Source organism: Oenanthe melanoleuca, chromosome 2 (assembly GCF_029582105.1).
Source record: "Oenanthe melanoleuca isolate GR-GAL-2019-014 chromosome 2, OMel1.0, whole genome shotgun sequence".
Classification (NCBI taxonomy): domain Eukaryota; kingdom Metazoa; phylum Chordata; class Aves; order Passeriformes; family Muscicapidae; genus Oenanthe; species Oenanthe melanoleuca.
The window spans coordinates 69,645,879-69,667,877 of NC_079335.1; the positions used below are offsets into that span (position 1 = coordinate 69,645,879).

The 21,999-nt window shown below is 40.5% G+C and overlaps 2 protein-coding genes across 2 annotated transcripts in view; both read left to right on the forward strand.

Moving 5' to 3' along the window:
• The window catches only part of ADCY2 (adenylate cyclase 2), a 199,363-nt gene extending 191,099 nt beyond the window's left edge, over positions 1 to 8,264 (forward strand). Inside the window, exons 24-25 of the mRNA XM_056485305.1 lie at positions 3,718 to 3,842; positions 4,348 to 8,264. Coding sequence (XP_056341280.1) covers positions 3,718 to 3,842; positions 4,348 to 4,500 — 278 coding nt within the window. The 3' untranslated portion in view covers positions 4,501 to 8,264. The remainder of the gene's footprint in view (positions 1 to 3,717; positions 3,843 to 4,347) is intronic.
• Positions 8,265 to 12,514: 4,250 nt separating this feature from the next.
• CFAP90 (cilia and flagella associated protein 90) lies at positions 12,515 to 21,340 on the forward strand. The gene is made up of 3 exons (XM_056484240.1): positions 12,515 to 12,759; positions 16,365 to 16,481; positions 20,034 to 21,340. Exons 1-3 carry the CDS (start codon positions 12,592 to 12,594, stop codon positions 20,178 to 20,180), a joined length of 432 nt encoding a protein of 143 aa, XP_056340215.1. The 5' UTR covers positions 12,515 to 12,591; the 3' UTR covers positions 20,181 to 21,340.
• Positions 21,341 to 21,999: the final 659 nt, after the last annotated feature.

Sequence of the window (21,999 nt, forward strand, 5' to 3'; positions counted from 1 at the left end):
TTGTTTTGAAGTTTACAAATACCAAAAGACTACACAAGAAAACTCTAGACTGGGCTTTGCAAAACTATATAAATGGCTTTTCAGAGGACAAGAGCTACAAGGGGCTAGGGAGGCTGGAGTTTAAGATATTTTACATGTACTAAATTCAAGCAAGCACACAAAAATTGCGGAGTTAGACAAGGGAGAGTATTTGTATTTCTTATTCAGATAAGAGCAAAGATGACTAGTTATTTATCTTGGAAAGAGGTATCCCTTATGTTTCAGTTCCTGATTCTTCTTCTTCTTGTGCATCCGGTTACTTTTAAAAAGAAATAGACAGCTGCAGTAAGCAGTAGAAAGAATGATGAAATAAATGAATTCAGAGCTGGTCAAGAACCATATGTTCCAAAATGCTTATTTCCTGATAGCAGTACACAGCAGTTTCACAATGCAATATGTAACGTGGAAAGTGTGAAATGAAAACAGTAAACAAATACTGAAAACCCATAAATTCTGTAAATGTGTCAGAAGTATTTGATTTCCAACAGTTATTCTCCTGTCTTGTCTTTTTCTTATTGTACCACTTGCTTTTCCTTTCGGCTGCTCCTCTCAAGTCTGTTTCACAGTGCCACCCACTGGCAGAACTTGCTGTCTTCTGACTTGAAACCAGCTTCTTGGGGCACTCCTTTGCCAGTACATTTTGTATTCCTTGCTAGAGCTAAAAATGACAAAGCAAATCAGAAGTATGCTTCCTTCTCAGTGTTACAGAACTTGATGGTTCTTGCCATAGCTGACATTGCACGTACTTGCAAACACATTTATATCAGCAGCTTCAGTGCAGACAGAGAGCTGCTGGGTGCTGGGGCTACATCTGCAAACTGCTTAAAGCAGTACTGAGTCCTTCCAAGTGGGGACCATGAAGCAAAACAAAACACGCACTTTGGATTTTTACTAATCTTGCTAAAGATTACAGAGAACTTGGGCTCCTTTGCTTCATGAAATGAAAAAATGTTTTACCTCTAAAAAGAAACACAGGCCACCATAATCCAACATAGGCACCAATCTTCATTTTCACATCACTTCTTTTCCTCTTCCCAACACCTGATGATGAAAGCCTCTGATATCCATACTAATTATAGCCACAGAAACATTTTAACAACTACTTCTGATTTAGTCCCCACTGTAAGGACTTGTACTCAAACTGTCTTTTGTAAAAGCCCCCCTTGGCCTGAAATTTTTGCAGCTCATTAGAAGTCTCAGCTTTCATAATCTTCTGTGAGTGCCTGAAATGCTAGTGTGACTTAGGAGGTACATACTGCTCTGATCTTGTCAGGCAAGGGAGGGGAGCATCTAGATGACATTTTAGGTCTTCCTCCCCTTCTGCAAGTTGAGGTGCTTGATTTATGAGACAAGCTCAGATATGCTTTTGCAGAGGTATTGCTTTCTTTCAGAAGAGAGGCTGGTGTGGTGTTTTTCATATAACTTCATAATTGGAACATTTGTCTGTGTTGTAGGTGACTTAATTTGGTTCCTGGTTTTGGGTGAGGCTAGGCCATGAGCTCAGGCTGTAGGATACTTCAGAATGAGATATTCTCTGTCATTCCTGCTGGACAGTGTTGCATTTCATGGAATTATTAAATTTTGCTTTGGATATGAGAGAAAGAGATACATAATATAACCCTCTGTTAGAGCATTCACCTGTAGTGAGAGTACTACTCTTCCAGCCTTGCCCCAACAAAGATTCATGTGTGTCATGCAAAAAAGACTCATGCCAGCAGGAATGACATAGAGCAGCATATCCCACAATGCCTGGGGGGCAGAACACATTCCTAACATATACTGGTAGAAGTTCCCTCACAGGAAGAGGGATCTGAAGGTGACTTCTGAGCCCCAGAGGTATTTCTCAAACCATCAACAGTGGTGGTTCAGGAAGGAGGTAAAAAATACAAGTCCCTTCTTGCCTGTTGTATTTTGTAGGGAAGTCCTACTGCACTGCCCCAGTTTCTGGACTATGGCCACACACATCTCTTCAATATTTCCTGCTTGTCAGATTGGGTTACCCAGCAGATGGCTTTTGTGGATTCCAGTCTTAGTTCCCTAGTGTTTTCTACAAGTTGTATGTCATGAAGTAGAAAAACCATCCATGACTCAGTTGTTAATGCAAAGTATTGCAAGGCTTTGTGCATTGAACTCCAAACACTTTGACAAATATATGTATCAGGTTCCATTTGTTATCATGTGGTGCTTGCATATTTTCCCAATTTAACTTCTACAGTCACGTTTTCCAGGATTTCCAAGTGGGCTGATAGTGTGGTTGCTAGCCTGTGCTGCCATGTTACATACCAAATGAGCCAGCTCTGAGATCCCTCTCCATCCTACAATCACACTTCCATTTTACTGCATGGATATATCCCTAATGATGGTTTCTGTTGAGAATTTAACAGGAATCACTTATGATCCATTGAGATGATTTTATAAATCCAAATAACTCACTTGTTCAGGGTTTATTTCTTACTGGGTCTAACTTGCCTTTCCTGCCCATTGGTATGTACAGTTAAAATTATAGTACATTTGACGCTGGTTAACAATAGTATTTTGGATTTTACCTACTGGTTTCTTTCCCTACTAGCAGAGTACAACTCACTCCCTTTACAGACATAGCATAGGTTACAAACTGACTGCAAGATAAAAAATGCCCAAGTCTAATGAGGGACTATATTGTTCTACCATATTGTTCTACTCCATGCTTAATCAAATTATTTGAATACATATATTTACATTGCAGATCTTTAGGACCATTCTGTGGTCAATCCAGGCTTCAGAACAAATCCTTTTAGCTCATTCGCTTTAGTTTATTCTACATTCAATAAGCAAAGAATACCATAACAGTAACTTTATTGAGCCATCAACTATTGCAGAGGAGAGGCCCTTTTCACTACAAGTAGAAATTGTGTATCTGTTTTCTCAGAAGCTACTGCTCACCCACAGTGTGGTTCTCATGCTATATGAAGGCAGCAGCAGGTCATTGGGATGCCAGTGGTGGAAAACAGCAAGTTAGTCAGGATGGGAGGGAGCTCTAAAACTAAAATTAGATGAACTAACTTTTGTCATTTTTATAAGTAACTATTCTCCTGTCGTAAATGGCTGATAAAACTGGTGAATGACTTTCCTGCTATACTCACTATTCGCCAAAGGCCAAATGCTGCGTTCATTGACATGCTGTATCCCAAATGCACTGTATGTCCTTGTTTGGTGGATCTTCACAGAATCACAGAATCAGTAAAGTTGGAAAAGACCTCTGAGATCATCAAGTCTGACCTATGACTCAACATCCCCATGTCAACTAGACCATGGCACCAAATGCCATGTTCAGTCTTTTCTTAAACACCTCCAGAGACAATAATTCTACTGCATCCCTTTGCAGCACATTCCAATGTCTAGCCACCCTTGAATGTGAAGCAATTCCTCTTAATGATCACCTAAATCTTCCCTGGCAGAGCTTGAGACTGTCATCTTATCCTGTCACTGCTTGCTTGGGAGAAGAGACCAACCCCCACCTGGCTGCAGCCTCCTTTCAGATACTTGTAGGGAGCAATAAGGTTTCTCCTGAGCCTCATTTTCTCAAGGCCAAACAGCCCCAGCTGCCTAGAGGTTCCTCATAGGACTTGTGCTCTAGGGCCTTCACCAGCTTCCTCACCTTTCTCTTCATTGCTAACTTTAAGTTCTGATGCTTTCCAGGAATAAACCATGGGCCTGTAATAGCTGGAGTAATTGGAGCTCAAAAACCACAATATGATATATGGGGCAATACAGTAAATGTGGCCAGCAGGATGGACAGCACTGGTGTCTTAGATAAAATACAGGTAAGCCTTGATTTTGTGCTAGTGGGCTTTCATCTAAAATGGCAGAATGGCCTAAAGTTTGGTTCACTGACAGTTATGAGAAACTGGCAACAGCAGCTCTGAAAGGTGATGCTAATCACCTTACCATCACTTCGTTTACACAGCCTTAGTAGTTACAGAAAGATGGGGAAGCTTGGGTCTCTTTCACTCAAGTGAAAATAAGCTCCTGAAGTTGAGGAAAATGCTATGTGAGGAAGAGTATTATCCCTAGCTCCATTTATCTATCCACAAGCTCTCTGCTGGCAACCCTGGGTACAGATGTGATTACACCAAATTTAATACTTGATGTAAGTGATTAGAATGGGCATCCAGCAACAGACTGCTTAAAAGCTTAGGTGTTCAAACCTCACCCAAGATCCTTAAAGGCCTTATGAGCCTTACACAACATTATGTTATCTTCACACTCTGGAAGAAGATTCTGCTCTGCTTTTTTATCAACACTGGCTGTATTACTGTATTGTTGCAGGTTACAGAGGAGACGAACAATGTCCTGCAAACACTGGGGTACATGAGCACCTGCAGAGGAATAATAAATGTAAAAGGAAAAGGAGAATTGAAGACATACTTTGTACATACAGAAATGACAAGATCCCTTTCACAAGGGAATGTGGCATCTTGAAGATACTTGTATGTGTCATCAATACCATATTTTCAGGAAAGTATCACGCACTTTTTAACTACATTTTGGCCCTTAACATGCGTGCTATTTTCTGGTATGTGGCACTTATTTTAATATGGCTGCAGAATAGTCCCATGAGCCATCATTTTGCACCTTGATATTTCTATGTTCAAGGACAGTTGTGATGTACGCTATAGGACTGGAAGATTGTACTGCTACTTGCACTGCTATTCAAAGACAAGAAAAGAAGGAATAGGAATCAAAAGGAGGTAACACATCCTGAAAGGACTGAAGAGAAGTGTTAGTGACAAAAGCGGGGAAAAAAGGCAATAAAGCTAGGGGTGCATACTATTTTCTGATGCATGGTGTTTTCTGGAAAATACAGTCGCTCCCCAATAGCATCCACTAATCTGGTATTAAAGTATACAGTATTGTAAATAAGTTTACTCTGTCCACACATGATTTGGATGTGATCACCAGTTACATCTCATAGCCAGGGACACGTTGGGTGGCTTGCTGGCATTCTTTCTGAAGAGAGAACTAACAATGCTGGAATAGTTTTGTACAAACGTGTCAAATGTTTTGAAGCTATTGTCTTTTGTAAGGTTAATTCATTAAAAGTTTATATGTACTTTGCCTTAATGTTGCTGTCTCTTAGTTTTGCCTCCTTCCTTGGCTTCTGTCAGTCTAAAGCTGTGTGTTTTCTGCTGCTGCCACTGCTTTTTATGCAGTATTTAGCTGTTGAGGCAGGCTATGGCCAGCTATCTCAACAGGCTTGGTCAGTAATATCTGCTAGACTTGCTATTGCTTTTCAGAAACTAAATCACCTCTACTGTCTTCAGTCATGGGTGGCATCCTAGGCACTTTGCAGTCATTTACTACCTAGCTGAACACTGACCTAAAATCCATAAACACAAGCAAAGTGGGGTATACTGAAAACAGTAGCAGTGCTGCTACTTAACAACTGGCCCACAGTGCTTTAACAGTAACAAGGAGAAGCTGTACAAGAGAAGAAAAGGTTCTGTTTCAAACTTTGACAACTTCTTTTGCCCTTGCATGCCTCTCACTTCACCTCTACAATGCTGGATTTTGTGGGATGTTTAAAGTAATAATCTCATTTATACTCACTAGGACATGAGTATGAGTAAAATGCTATTTTGTGGATATTTGAGATTAATTTAAATCCCTTTGAATTAAAAAGTATTACACTTGCAGAGTTTCATAGATGAGCCAGGTGAAAGTAAAAGCAGGTAACTTTACTTTCTATGCTCCTTTGAAGCACAGATAGTAACAATTAAGTTTTGTGTTATTGTAATCAATTCTTTTAGTCATAGCATCCTAACAGGAAAATAATCCTATTTACAAAATAGCATACAATTATAAGATTTTTTTCTGAGTGATACCATATGAATATGGAAGTCAACTTATGCACTGTTACCTCTGACATGTTATTGAAATGTAAAAAAGTATTCAGACTGCTCATTCATGAAATATACATATACATTTGTATACCACCGGTATCCTTTCTGAAGTTCTCAAAATTGTGGGTCACAAATACATGGCATCAGTCCAGTCTCACTGAATGTGGCACAGTTTACTCACAGCAGCCATCTGCCCACCAGTGAATTGCAATGACAATAGATTTCAAAGTGCCTAATTTGATGTAAAACAGACAATCTGAATTTCGATCCCCTTAAGTAAGTCTAAAAGCAAAATGCAAGTTATTTCACTTATGTTCAACATAACACAATTTTTCATCCAGTCCTGGAGACTTTTAAACTATAATCTTCAAGACAGGTGCTCAGTCTAATAAAATCTCATGAAAAATATTTTTGGTGTCTTTATGATTTCTTCCTTTTAATTAATAAGTTAAGATAAATGTTTTCCAGTGGAATTAAAGACTTTCCAAATAGCTCCCATGGCTCCAAAACCAATGTTCCAGTAATTGGCTAGCTGTCAGTTAGTTATGTCACTTAAGACTTCTCTTTAATCCCTCTTCACCACTTACTATAAATTTGTCCTAGGAACCCTGAAATAAGTTATTGATCTCCTTAGACTTTGAATGTACTCTGGGCCTTTAAAATCACTGTGGTATTACCACAGGTCAATGCAATAATTTCTTACTGCAGATGAAAACCCTTATGTAAAGTTGATTCTATTATATTGTCATATGTATGTGCAGCTTTCAAGTATAACCTGTGCTTTTATTTGTATTCTTGCACATCATTAACAAACCTTGTACCTAACTCCACAGCCTTGTTTCTGTGATTTTTTATAAAAGTTAAACGATATTATTTCTGTAAGCTATGAAATGTCAAAACATCTGAATGGTGGGGAGCTGACTAGTCCAATGAAATATAAAGAAAAGTGTGTATGTGCCCTCCAAGAGCATGTTGAAAATGCCCATGTTCAAAGCAGTCATATTTCACCAGAGTTCTTCTCTCGTTTTGTAATTGCATTTAGATTCTTGCAGCCAAATCCTGCTAAAGAACAAGAAAGTGGACAAAAGATACACAATCTTTGCCCAAAGAAAGGTGCATACCATCCCCTCTAGCCTTCAGTTGCTGAGTATTACTATCTTTTTACTGCTGAGAAGCTATTTGTATTTAATAAATACCTCTTGTCTTCCAATGCATTTTTCATCTACTGTTTATACTGGCTTATTTTTCTGTCTGTCTGGATTTACTTATGAAAATAACTTTATTTCCTCCTCTGCCAGCAATTTCAGCCTCAGTAACTGGATGTAACACTAGTCATGTATCAGCCCCTAACCTGAAAAACTTTATGATAATGATGTAAATCACTATTTGACATTCCATATATTCCACATCACAGTTAAGAGTCATCAAGTTCTACAACTTTCATGTTGGTGACATAGTTCACAGATTGTTAGTGAACCACAGAGTGGGACTTCCAAAAGTACAATGCAAATGCATTTCACACTGTGAGGCAGCAGCCAAAAGATCAATGTAAGTGTGATTCACTGTGGCCTGGGAAAAAGGGAATCAAATGGGAACACCTAGTAAGCCTGCTGGAATTCTTTTTCAAAGTCAGTGCTTTGCTCCAATTTATGGAGGGCTACTAAAGGACAGGAAGAAAGATAAGACTTGCAGATGTTTTTATAAACTATGTAAATAGTTTGGATTACCTGTAAATTAATGTTATTTAGCTGCTGTTTCTAAAGAGAAACATTAGTGTCTTATTTATGCTATGTGAAAAGCATTTTTCATTTTCTTATATATGCTTCCTCTATTTTGTAAAATATCTATGAATCCTCCCTTTTTCCACTGAGACACAGGTAGTTCAGTCTGCTTGTCTCTAAAACAATGTGAGGGAAGAGCTGTTGCAAGTCTTTCCTGTTTTGTTTTTAGAACCTCATATTGGGATAAATAATTAGCTATGTTGTCCAGATGGTTTATACAGCAGAAGATTTACTGTTAAAAGGTATTATTATCTTGTACTTTAATACATAATTTTCTTTCTCGTTGTGGTTGTGTATGAACATACACTAATTTTTAATTTTCAGATAGCAGATTCTAGGTGTAGGTAGTACCCTTCAAGACTTTTTACAGGTGAACCCCAAACAATTTTAAGTCTAGGGATTTTTTGTTTTATTCTCCATTTTTTGTCTAAATAAGCAGAGTGATTCTGAGGAGAAAATGTAGAATGAGATGTATGAGCCTTAAATAAAATATGTAACTAAGAGGTAACTTTTTGTTCTTTGAAGTAATTCTGATTTGTGTGGATTTGTCAAAAGTGGTATATAAATCAACTATAACTAGTTCACCCTAAAGTTTGCTACATATTAATTTTAAGCATTTTGAAATTTGGAGGCAGGAATTATTCAGGTCAATGTAATTTTTGATATGTCAAAATGCAAGACAAGGGCATTTTATTAATGTTTGCAACTATGAAGATATCAACCCCTTTATGTTATAGTATGCCCTGTTTGAAACAAAGATTCTGTCAAGAATTGTTTAAAATGTTTTTGATGGAGTATTTTTCAAATCTATTTGTAGCTATTGAGATGTTCTTCATGAACCATCTCAGTTTTGACAAGAAAAAATGCATGTGAAGTATTTTGAAAGGTTGACATTCCTGGACTAGAATTTTTCATGTTTGATTCCAAAAAAGCATTACAAATAGCAATTTTTATGAAAATTATGTCACCTCATGTATAAAAATGTGTATTACTTTACTTACTGAGAGAGTTATTGAACAGAATATTGATCTGAATTGGAGCAGATATCAGCCAGCTACATTGGGTTGTGTGGCAAGGTTTTGGTAGGAAGGAGAGGGAGACAGGGGTGGTCTCTGTGAGAAGCTGCCAGAAACTTCACCCATGTCCAACAGAGCTGATGCCAGACAGCACCAAGACCAACCCACCACTGGCCAAACTGAGCCCATCAACAACAGCTCTGGAATAACATATTTAAGAAGAGAGAAAAATGCAAGAGAAACAACAGCTGAAGAGAGGAAACATCTCTGAAATACCAAGGCAGTGAGGAAAGACAAGGAGGAGATGTTCCAGGCAGCAGAGCAGATTCCCCTGCAGCCTGTGGTGCAGCCCTTGGAGGTGCATGGGGGAGCAGAGATCCACCTGCTGCCCACAGACAACCCCACAGGGGACCAGGTGGATGCCCCAAAGAGGCTGTGACCCTTTGGGAAACCTGTGCTGGAGGAGGCTCCTGACAGGACCTGTGGGCCCATGGAGAGAGGAGCTAGTGCTGTAGCAGGTTTGCTGACTTGTGACCCCATGGGGAACCCACACTGGTGCAGCCTGTTCCAAAAGGACTGCATCCCATGAAAGGGAGGTGCACACACTGAAGCATTCATGAGGAACTGCAGACTGTGAGAAGGAGTCACATGGGAGAAGTTCTTGGACAACTGTCTCCTGTGGGAGGGATGCAGTGCTTCCAAAGAGCCTTCCCATTTGAGGTGGGCATTCAGTCAAGTAATCAGGATCTAGAAGAAACATGCACTTCTGTGAAACAACTGGCTGGCCCCAAAGCTATGGTAATAGAAAGGGGACCAGGTATTGAGCCATTTTTGTTTCAGCCTCTTTTAACGGCCATCAAATGGAACATATTTGGCAAAAACTGTCTCTCCTTCATGGCTCAGCTGAAGGTCAGGACCACATGGCAAATGATACATGTTGAGGTCAAAGAGCTAGGACAGGAGAGGGCTTGCCAAGCCTTAATTTGACAGCAGGCTGTCATCTCAGCTCTAAATGACATAAGGTTAAAACAAGTACCTCATCTTATAGTAAGAAAACAGCTACTGTTATTTCTATGTATGAATGCCCTATCCAGTTATATGTCACCTGTCCTCTTGTGTCCATCCTGTCTCCCTTCCCATAATCATTGGCTCTTCTTAGTGTTCCCTCTCCCTGCCTCCATTATTATTTTCTTCATATTCCTTTTAGGAAGTCTTTTCAGAGTTATTCTGCAAACCAGTTTGACATTTTAGAACAGTGACCCTGCCTTGGAGACATGTTATGTCTACAAATTACATACCAATATACCAAAACAGGGACACCTTAGTAAGTGGAACCTGAGGGGGTATTACTACTCTCCAACAGGGAAGGCAATTGAACTTCTCATCCTTAAGGTACTAAATTCAAAGCAACTTTTAACACTTTGGTCTCTTAGCTCAGCTGTATTTGAATGCATAGTTTTCACCATATAAACTAAAACTGCTCCACTATTTACATGTTCATGTTGAAGTTACAAAAGAAACAGTCTGACCTTCCATGCTATTTTATAACAAGAACATATACATTTAACAGTAGCATGTTAATAAAGTCAGGTTGCAACTGGGATAAATCCCCCTGGGCATTCATATCCTGCTTCTGGGGAATCTGCAAAAGAAGACCAGGAAGAAAAGCCTTTGTAAGTTTCAAATAATTCTAAAACGATTTATACCTTCAATGTGAAGGAAAAATTAAGTGAAAAACATAGTTTTTAATTGTTTCAGTTGGGGGGTGGTGGTATGGCAAATCTGTAACAAGCACTCAGCAATATTTTTGACAATCTGTATTGCATCTAGATGCTGTAATTCAATTTAATTCCATCAATTTAATGTTAATAAAAATGAGCTACATGGGAACAGTAGAAAGAAAACTGGGGAGATATCTTTCAGATCTGACTTCAGAGCTCTTGCCTAGCTTAGTTGGTGTCTCTGGTGAACAGTTTCTTGTGGCTCTATTTATAGCTGCAGTTTCAGCTGAGCTGCTTTTTATAAATGGGCCTGCTATCTCTCTGTGCTTGGACTAAACTACAGAAAAGCACTTGCACAGTGGCAAGCAGGTCTCTGCTTAGGAAGGTGATATGAGGCAGCTGTTGGATTTTCAATTCCACTGCTCACTTACATTGTGCTAATTTGGCCCATGCTACAGAAAAAGAGGATCTTAATTGGCAGAGGGACATTATTAGATAAGCAGATGGAAATTGTCACAAATGATTTAAAAAAACACCCACAACAGTCTGCAGATTGTAAAGCCTCCATGCTACACTCACAAAGAAGAAGTCTGTATTATTCAGTGGATTTGTGAAGGGAGAGTGGCAGCTACATAACAGGGATGAGACTTTTGCAGATCTGAATTATTGCCTGGCTCCAAGATGCCTGAAACAAACAGTTGTCAAGATTCCTAGTACTCTGAAAGTTGGAGGATTTAAAATAAATTTTGGATGTTTGGTAAAATTGAAGATGCCTGGGAGAGTGCAATTGTGAAAGTGCTACCAAAAGATACTGGTAGCAATAATAATGCTGTGCCTACAGGACAGTAGCTCTGCGACTATGGTTACAGAAAACAAAGGTAAACTAAACCAAGCCACTCACAGATCCCCAAGGACCACACTAAGAAGCAGCATGGGCATAGTTAGATATATGCATTAAACCAGGATAACCATGGGGTGAATATCAAAACTAGGAGCCAGGTGCTACTAGGGCAGAGCTGTTTTACAGTCTGTCTGAGATTTACACCCAGGAGACACTTATTTTCAGTGTTCCCAACACAAATAAGTATGTGAGAGAATTTTCCAACTGCATTGCTTGAAACGGCTGAGCATCCTATGCTGGATTCTGCACCTGGGATGTGTCAACCCTGGATGTACAGACAGACTGGGGAATGAGATGCTGGGAAGCAGTGCCATGGAAAGGGACCTGGGGGTCCTGGTCCATGGCAAGTTGACCATGAGCCAGCAGTGCCCTGGAGCCAGGAGAGCCAACCCTGTCCTGGGGGCATCAGGCACAGCATCACAGCCAGGCAAGGGAGGGGATTGTCCTGCTCTGCTCTGAGCTGGGGCAGCCTCACCTCCAGTGCTGGGGCAGCTTTGGGTAACACAATTTCAGGAAGACATTAAGCTGTTAGAAAGCAGCCAGAGGATGGCAACACAGATGGTGAAGGGCCTGGAGGGGAAGTTGTGTGAGGAGCAGCTGAGGTCACTCGGTCTGCTCAGCCTGGAGAGCACTGAGGGGAGATCTCACTGCCATTACAACTCTCTGTGAGAGGAAGAGGAGGGGCAGGCACTGCTCTCTGCTCCGTGGTGACCTCTGACAGGACCCGAGGGAAGGGGCTGAAGATGAGTCAGGGGAGGCTTAGGCTGGATATTAAAATAAGGTTTGTCACCCAAAGGGGGTTTGGGCACTAGAACAGGCTGAATATGGAAATGGTCACAGCACCAGCCTGACAGAGTTCAAGAAGCGTGCAAAAGCCTGTGCCCCGGGGAGGTGAGCTACCGTCCAAAGAGAGAAGTTACTGTCCTTATCGTGGTGAAAAATCCACGCTATAGTGTGGTTTTACTCAATTTATGCACTTAGAGAGGGATTTGGGGCCTAGTGAAGCTGCCACGGCAAAAAAAGTCAGAAAGTCCGCCCCTTTCGGCAAGGCTTTGCTCTAACCTTCTTCCCCAGCTTCCAAGGGCACAAAGGACCGGGGGGCTGGTGCCGCTGCACAAGGCTGAGACCACAGCTCTGGGGTGCCCAGAACTCACCCTTGAGCTGCCCGAGCTCTGCGGAGCCCCGCGCCCGGGCCGGTGGCTGCCGGCTGGCCAGGCCGAGGGGCCGAGTGCCGGGTAACGGCGGGGCAGCATGGCCGGCCCCGGCCCGGACGGTGCCGGGACACACTTGGCACAGCAGGCGCTCGACAACCCGCCGGGCAGGAGGCGGCCTGCCCTCGCCTCCTTCTCCGCCTTCAGCTTCGTCCCGCCCAGACGGGAAGGGCCGCCGGAGCTCAGCTATTTCAGCCGGGCGCCCAAGGTGAGGGAGGAGGGGAGCGGGCCAGGCACGGGCGGGGGGCGGCGCAGGGTGAAGGGACAGGCTTTCCCCGTGGGTGTCTGCGCACTGTAGAGCCTCTGCTCGGACCCGCTGCAAAGGCTCAGCTTCTTTTATGGGGGAGCTGGTCAGAAAGGCGCTAAAAATTGTCATAGCATCATAGAATGGCTTGGGTTGGAAGGGGCCTTAAAGATCTTCCATTCCACCCCCCTGCCATTCCACTCCCCTTCCACTAGAGCAGGTTGATCAAAGTCCCGTCCAGCCTGGCCTTGAGCACTGCCAGGGTTGGGGCATCCACAGTATCTTTGGGCAACCTGTACCAGTGCCTCACCACACTCACAGTGAAGAATTTTTTCTGATACAGAAATGTGGCACATAAATCTCTATCACTAGGCTGTCTAATTCCGAAATAACAGAGGCCTTTGCAAAGTGTGTTTACTACTTGTGGGTAGCAAATGAAGGTATGGTCTTTCAGTGGATAACAAGAGAAGGCACAGACATTGTTTGCCAAGGATTGAGGATGAATAGGCCACTAGGTATCAATGAAATGTGAGACATTTTTAGGAGGAACACTAGGAAAGGCATCATGTGTCACTAGGGTTTGATGCAGCACCAGTGGATTTTGTTGTAACACACACTCTTGGGAACTCTTTAATAAGAAACTTCTCCATTTTCATTTGAGGGAAGAGATTCTCCATGTGCATTGCATAAATTTACCGTATGGTCAGCTTTAATAAAATCAATGGAGCTACTCAAAACAATACCATCAGTATATGCCTCTGTAACTGAATGCTTCTGGAGGTGTTACATTGCCACTCAACATGTAGTAACTCAAGTGGGCTGGCAGGGAGCCTCACTCCTCACTCTGCTGTGTTATGTCACCATCTCATTCTGTCCTCTTATTTAAAATCAGACATGAAAACAATCTTACAGCTTCTGCCTCACTCAGCTATAGTTCCTGGGTGCTGAGCTTTTTTATGAACTGTCATATGAGGCATTGAAGTTAATGGGCTTTTTTCTCAAAAAAAAATAGTATAAAAAAGTTCTGAAATGCCTATTATGTGAGTGTAACATAGCAATTCTATGATAATTTATAACAATAAATACAAACCATGAATCCTCTCCTCACCCAAGTGACAAGCTGCTGAATGTGCCAAGCACTGGGTGGCACTAACTGGTGGTTTATGAGAGTTTGCAGCTCCTGTGTCCCTGGGATGTGGGCAGGGTACAGACCAGAGCACTGTGCTGGGCATTAAAGGAGCAGCAAATTTCCTGCATTGACCAGGTGGCCCTGCTAAAAGACAAATAGATTTTTAATATCAGACTCTTTTGTGTTAATTACCTTGGCAAGGTGGTCTGACCCAAAGGTGAGTGGGCACAATTGGTGCCATGTTTCACAACAAGAGTAAGGCAAGGGCATGTCAAAGGGCTGGCATGGTGCTCTTGGGGCTGGTGGATCTCACAGCTTTCCTTACAATGCAGTCTGCTTTCACACTCACAAACGCCTGGTTTGTGAAAAATGCTGCTCCAATGGCATGGAAACAAAAAGTGATAACAGCTGTTTAATAGGTTTCCTCACAACCCATGCCTTGGCCACAAGGGAGGAAGCAGATTCAAAACATTCTTCTGCACAATTTAGGAATTAGATAATTTGAATATTTTTATTTTTAGAGCAGAAGGAACCTGATTCCTTTTTGCACCTTAAATACCTAAAACCAACCATGTATCAGGACTGAAGCAGAGAGAAATAGGAAGAAGATGGGCTCATCACATGGCCAGAAGCCAGAATTTCCTGCCTTTTAATCCCTTGGCTGACAGTTGCTCTCTGGATTGCTTTACATAAGTTACTGTAGCCAGTGTGCCTGGTGTTTCCTCTTCTGAGTTGTGGAGAAAGCTATTACCTATTTTATGTGTGTTGGGAATACTAATGAGTGCTTGCAAGCATTTAGCTTTAGCAGCAATACACAGAGGATGCCTACCCTGAGTGCACCTTTATCATCAGCTGTGTGTGACTCACTTGTTCCAATGGGTTTAAGAAGCAGCTCGCCACGACCACCACCATCCAGGCTAACCAAGTTATCATTTACAACAAAGAGAAACAGCAGCAGAAAGTTATCAGTATGTTGAGCAATACAAGTCTAGCAGAAAATCTTAAACAGGAATCTGGGACAGAACTAGTTTTTGATGTAACAGGCTGGCTGACTCTCTGCATGTTCGAGAAAGGATGATTTATCTGCTCTGACATGAGCAAGAAATGACACTCTTACTCTGAAACGAGTGACAGATAATTCCACATGAATACTACCAAAGAGCAAATAACATTTCTGGTAGTGAGTACAAATTAAATGCCCACTGAATGAAACTGGTATCTTGGGGAGGAAAGGAGAAGAAAGGAAGCACAGAAATAATCATGGAGATGACAATCATGTGCAGGGTGCTCTTGAATGTGCCTGAAATCCTCTGAAGCTCGATGGTTTCTGAGAAGTGAAGGGTTAGATAGATTAAATACAAAATAATCTCTCCTCTTGGCAGAACCAAGTATTGGAGATATCTTTACAAATAAAGCCTGAAATTACAGCAATGTCTCTCTAGTGCTCTTAACTATGGTTTCCTTTTAATGCAACTGTTATAAGCTTCTTGACCTGCCATGATTTGACTATATTTGGAGAATACTACTGTAATTTGAGAGACTCAAAGTAGATGAGACTTTCAAAGGTTAAATTGGGCACACTGTAAAATTAGAGGAGAAAAAAAGCTCAACAAAATGCACCATTCTTTTAGTCAGCCATGCACAAAGCCAATGACAATTGACATGTTTCTCAGAATATTGACCTTTTAATGAAGTTTAGTAACAACTGGCAGCATATTTCAGTAAAGGATTTTGGTTTTGGCTTTTTTCTTTGAAAAGTTTCTTTTAGTTTTGAAATTGATTTGATTCCATTTATGAGAACTTCTTGACTGGATTTCACAAACGCCTTTGTTAGAAGAGCAGATCTTTTATGTTGCTTATTTGGATGCAAACTATATCAACAGTTGAACAATAATATTATAGCTTGGGGTGTGCTTTATTTTAATGGCTGACATATATGTGTCATGCATACTAGTGGATCACAGGATTACTACTGTGCCATGTTTCTCAATTTTGTTCTAGTCAGAAATTAAATTATGTTTACAGTGCAGGGTACCTTTGTCTTTTTGAAAGTTCCTGTTTTGCTTTTAAATAATTGTGCCAGATCATTTGACAAATACACAAGTTTAGGAAGGAGAGTATTAAATGCAGAAAATTAAAATAGATGAGATAAATTTCCAAAAATTACAACAGATTATGGAGGGGGGAAATGAAGTAAATTGCCACCAGGGAAATTTCAGAGCTGAGCAAATTTAATAAATGATACCACATGTCATTAGGTAATTTTGCAAACTATTCAAAAGGACTGGCCCAAACTTCCCAATGAGGTCAGTAATATTACAGTTGTCATCATCTAATGCAATATACGCACTATTTAGGTATTGATTTGACTACATGTATTCTGTAATCTGTAAAGTAGAGCAATTCTGTGAATTAGCCATTTTTTCTTCCTTTTCTCAAGACAGGAGATTCTTTCACCTATGATGCCGTTTTTAATACACCAGAAGGTTACGACCAATATCTTCAGCGGGGTGACAGAAAACACGCTAACGGTCATGGCCTTAAAATTCATGAGGAGGTAACCCTTTGATAAATTCATAATTATCTTTTTTTAAGGTGTTTTGTACTTTTTGACATGACTGGAGGCTGTAGGCATTGTTTTATAATGTAGCCCATATGGGTAGAAAGGAATTGGAAGGAGAACATCATTATGCTCAGCCTGCAGGTTTAGGAGAAAGCATTATCCCATGGAGACACCCTAATTACCTCTTGCTCTTTCCTATCCTGAAGATTTCCAGGTGACAAGACATATGCAAATTAAAGCAAGGGGGAAGAGGCAAATCTTGTCTTCAGAGTTCAGGGTATACTCTGAACCATCTGTGCCCCTTCAAGAGTTGTACTTCAGGTGGTTCTGCAGTTATTTCTGTGATGCTTAAAAACTCTGCTCCCTGAGAGGACTGGATTCAGAGGCCATGACTTAACTACTGTCCTCTGACACCTGTCCTCTCTACGCCAGCATTTGTTTGAAAGCCCAAGTCTCTGAAGCTGGTGAGTTCCTCAGGAAAACCTACACCAGATTACCCTGCAAGAAGGAAATTCATAGGGAGCTAGTGCAAAGGTGTGGTCAGTTAGAACACATGGGGCTGCCTGGGAAAGGATAGGCAAGTATTTGAGGCCAGCAGAATCTGGGTTTGATGTGCAGACCGATAGGTAAATACTCCCTTGGAAACAGAAATACTATAATACATATGCATAAATGTATGTGCATGTATTTTTGCATGCAGCATCTGAATAATACACATATATACAAGTGTCTGTGTATATAATTATATTTATGCATACACACACTAAACTGCACATAGAGGCAGAGGCTGTCAAAAACCAAATGAAATGTAATCTCTGTGTATTGATGACCTCAAAATCCCAGTGGGTTCATGGGATGTAAAAGTGATGAGTAGGCTAGGGATGGCTGCCCACTTTGATGGTTATATATCATAGTGAAGGAAGAAGGAAGAGTGACACAAGAGTTCAAATTGCTCTAATTTCCGTGCAGTAAAATTGTTTTTTTTTCTGACAAAGCTCACTGCTTGGGAATCGTCTCACTAGCAGTTACATATGCCAGACATTTCAGTGGAAGTGTGTAGCCATCCTGGCCTTCAGCTATATCAGACAGTGCAGGAAATATTAGATGCTCCCAAAGGAGTCCCAGGAGTGCCCATTAGCATCACCTGCTCATGCCTAATAACTCAACTGCAAATCTGTGTATGTATGTAAATAGCTACTCCAATTAGACATTAAAATTTTTATTTAACAAAACAAAGACAACCTCCCTCCCCTAGTACCAAGCCCAACCTTGAAGTAGAAAATTTGTGCAGAAAGTTCGTCAGTATAAAGTTACGGCTTTTTACTGAGTTTTATATCAAAAAAACTCACTTTCCTCTTGGTTTTCTTCTTTCTAGAGAAACTTGTATGGGCCAGAATTCATACCAGCTCTGCTGGGCAGTGCATACAAGGGACTGTGCAAACAGGTGTCCCTTAATCCAGCCCTTTAATTAGCATGGAGACAGATCAAACTCACAGCTGTTTAATAACTACAATGTAATCCTCCTGCATGTGATGACATCCAGCACTGGATGTAACCAGTGCAGGTCACATACTCAATCTCTCTTTAATTATCATAGTGGGCCTCTCAGGCTTTATATAATAATAACTAAATTATAAAATATAATAAATAAAAATACCACAGTTGACATCTTTCTAGTACAACACTGAAAGCAGACAGACTGAATCCACCACAGTATACTACTTTACTTGAAGTGGAAAAAAGCAAACCACTGCAAGGAAGCCACTCATTTCCTGCAGATAGCCTGGGTGCCCTCAGAGAATTCAAGAGTACAGTGACAGTATTCAGTTTAAGTACATGCAGCTGAGTAACTGCAGTGGAGTGCGTGCACAGGGCTGCCGTTGCTGATTCCAAGTGCTAACAGTGCTAGAATTACACGCTGCGAGGGCGGGTAGCAGGATGCTTCCCAGCCAACTGTTGGAAAATCTGAAACCCACTGAATGCCAAACCCACAGAGATGAAATACCAGTGTGCACAGTCAGCACTGTGCTACCAAGGATGCTGAAAACTGAAACTTACTTATTTAAGAGAAACACAAACTATTGGAATTACATACTGCTGCCTGTCATTAGCACTGTAAACCCTGAATTTCTAGAAAAGTCTTTCTTGATGGTACAAAGATGTTTTAGTTTCTCATTTTTCAACATTTATCCACAACTAGGGCAGGGGAGAAAATGGTATTAATTTTGCCTGCCAGTCTTCTTGACTTGATTTTCATTCTGCTGGGGTTAAAAGTTGGTGTACTAATGAATAGCTCTTAAAATAAGATGGAGTAAGGTAGGCAGAAGAACTGGGGGATAAATGGTTGTTTTGAAATTAGCTTTTCTATTGAGTGAGTGAGTGAGTTATTTTGTTTGCTTGCTTGTTTGTTTGTTTTTAAAAAGAGTTTACAGCATCTTTCCACGAACCTGTCTTTGAAGCTGGAAATCTCTTAGCTGACTGCTCTGCTGTGAGATCCCTTCAATCTGTGCTCCCACCTGCATCCTTGAAGGACATAAGTGCTGATTTGCTCAGACTTGTGTCTATTGTAGCAAAGAAGTCATTTGCTTACACTTGAACTGTGGTGTGGCATCTGCATTTTGATACTCCTTTTAGATACTATTTATATTATAAGACTAGAAAAACACATTGCAGATCAAGGCTTACTGTGTTAGTGTGGAAACATGCATGCAGCCTGATAAATCTGAGACCTTTGGCTAGGGAAAGAAAAACAAACAAATCCTGTCTTTCCCTTCTGACTCTGTAGCTCCCTGTTGCTGTAACACAGGAAGGAACTGCAGATTGCAAATAGTGATTGCACAGCCACCTAAAGTGCAGCTCACTAAGAACAAGCTTAAAATCTTTTCTTGGTCAGGTTATTTTTCATCAAGTTCACTTTCCATCATTGCAAAGCAGTTATATCTGTAATTTTACAGCTACAAGTATTTTTAGTAAAACCTTTCATTGTGCAGAAATAAAATAGTATATGCTTTATTTTCTTCAGGGAAAGCTTGCATGGACTAGTAGTTGCTCAGGGTCTTTCTTTAGGCTTTGATTTTTTTTTCATGCTGTGCTTTCACTGAATTGTGCAAGCAGGGTAGGTGTTCCTGTAACAGAGGGCACAAATCTCCTATTTTTCAAATGAATCATGCAACTCAGTGCACGAAAAAAAAAAAAGAAAAAAAAATCAAATCTGTGTTTTTCTGGCATTTAGTATACCAGTAATCACAGGGTAATCACGTATGCTTGTATGTATTTATGTAAAAAATTATCAGTCCACAGCACAGCTCCATATCTTATCATCTTGTCATTTAGTGACATATTCATGGTTTATTAAGATAAAAATAACGTAAAAAACTAGGGTGGGGTTTGAAGATTAAGGGCACTAAACAAATACACATCCATAAAACAGATGCTGTACAGTTCTGTCAGTTATTTTACCCTGGTCACAGCTCATTTAGCAATAGAATACTGTGTTTTCTGTTCACCCTGTGACTTTCTTCTAAGGCCACTTTTGTGTTTGCACAGGAAATGGCAAGAGCTGTTCCTGTGCGGATATCTGCAGAGTATGGGAAGCGTGCACACAAGCCCTTGGATCCAGCAACCAGGGAGCATGTAAAGGTTTGTAGCCTGCATGCAGCAATCTACGGGGAAGGCAGCCGCCCTGCTCATTGAAAAAAGCCTTCTCTAGGCCTGGATCCATGGGAAATCTCTTCTATCTGTCATTGCCAGCAACATTTATCTGGGACAAAAAAAAACAACTCACTTTGAAAAGCAACATGGTGCTTTTGCCTTTTCTTCTGCAGTTTAGTTAATGAGAATGATCTGGATTAAAAATAGGGTGAAATAGCAGCTGCACTTTTTTTCATGCTAATTAAAATGTGTATGTTCTCCTTACATTCTCATAAAAATCTCATGAAGAGCAGCACCAACAAGAGCTTTTTAGAACATTTTTGGAAGCAATGCTGGGAATGAGACCTGTTGGGTCAAAAGCTGTGTCTGCAGTTTTAGGCAGTGCTTCTACATAACCATTCACAGACCTGACATTTAAGGAAACTTCCCCCTCAAGGTATCAGTGGTCACAGATTTTTCAATCCTTACAGAGTTGCTAGAGAATCGTGAGACATTGTTTTATGTGCAAAACAGCTGAAATGGATATTCAGCTCAGAATTTTCAAAAATGTATGGGCTTATGTGCTTAGCAGTTTCAGTAGACTTCAAGTGGAACTTGAGTTAAAAGGAACTTCTGAGCACTTAGCATTTGAAGAGACAAAATCTGGGTTTAGCTGAATTCAGACATTCATTTCACTGACTTCCACTATAGGAATGGTGTCTGACAGATTTAACAAGAAAAATCATCATTGGTTCTGTATCCAATCTGAAAAAATGGGAAAAAAAACTTAAGTAATACTAGCAGAACAAGCACTAAATAATTTGATAGAAAGGGTGAAAAAAACACAAGGATTTGAGCAGTAGTCATTTAAAAAGCATGTTTAGCACAAATGTCTAAATCTAATTAAACATCTAATGCCTTGTACTTTCACAGAATCCAGTACTAAAATTTTAAGGCAATTTCAAGAGGAGTTTCTCTTGCAGAGTATGCATCAGATTGGTTCTCAAGAGCCATTGATGCTGTTGTTGTTTAAAGCTGAGGCAGTACATTCAGAAAGGAACAGCTAGAGTGATCATACCAGAAAAAGTACTGGAAGTCCACAGCTGTTTTTGGTGGTGTTGTCAGGTATTTAGACACAGGAAATCTGTGTCATTTTTAGATACAGTGAGACACCTAGTGAAAAGGAAAAAAAAAAGAGCAACAAAAAACATCTTAATCTGGGACCTGAAAAAGTAGTAAATTAGGCAATCAATAGCACTTGTTTGGCATGATGTGAGAAGCAGAGCACATAGAGCAGCCCATTCTGAAAGGTGTTTGTTACTTTCATTATTCATGACCTGAAGTTCTACACTAAAATTGGCTATAGACAAAAGGATATTAATGGCTACATTTCCTTTTCAAAAATAAACACTTCACTAAACAAATTCAGCAGCATTAAATGAAAGGAATGTAAGAACAAAGGGAGAAGGAAATGTTCTCTAATATCACATTCTTTTCCAAAAAATCAGTATCAAAGTTGTACCAGTAAAGAATGAGATGGAATACGGCCATATTTTCAGCAGGTTATTTTTACTTTGGGACAGTCAGTACAAATTGCCTTTTTTAAGTAGCCTTACTATATTTACAAACCATCTGTGTTTGAAAAACTATTGGAAATCTAATTTGTTTGCGATTACCACCACCTTCTGGCCTGTATGAGAAATATGCATCGCTTCCACCACAGAGAAAGTCAAACGTCAAAACCAGCTGGAGTTTTCCTATCACATTTCTTTGCTTATGCCACACCCTTCTCATCCCTACTCACTTTTGAAGGTCTTTCACAGGTTTGTTCCTCCCACTTGAATTTTTTCTCATTCGGTTCTGAATGATTCACTTTTTCCTT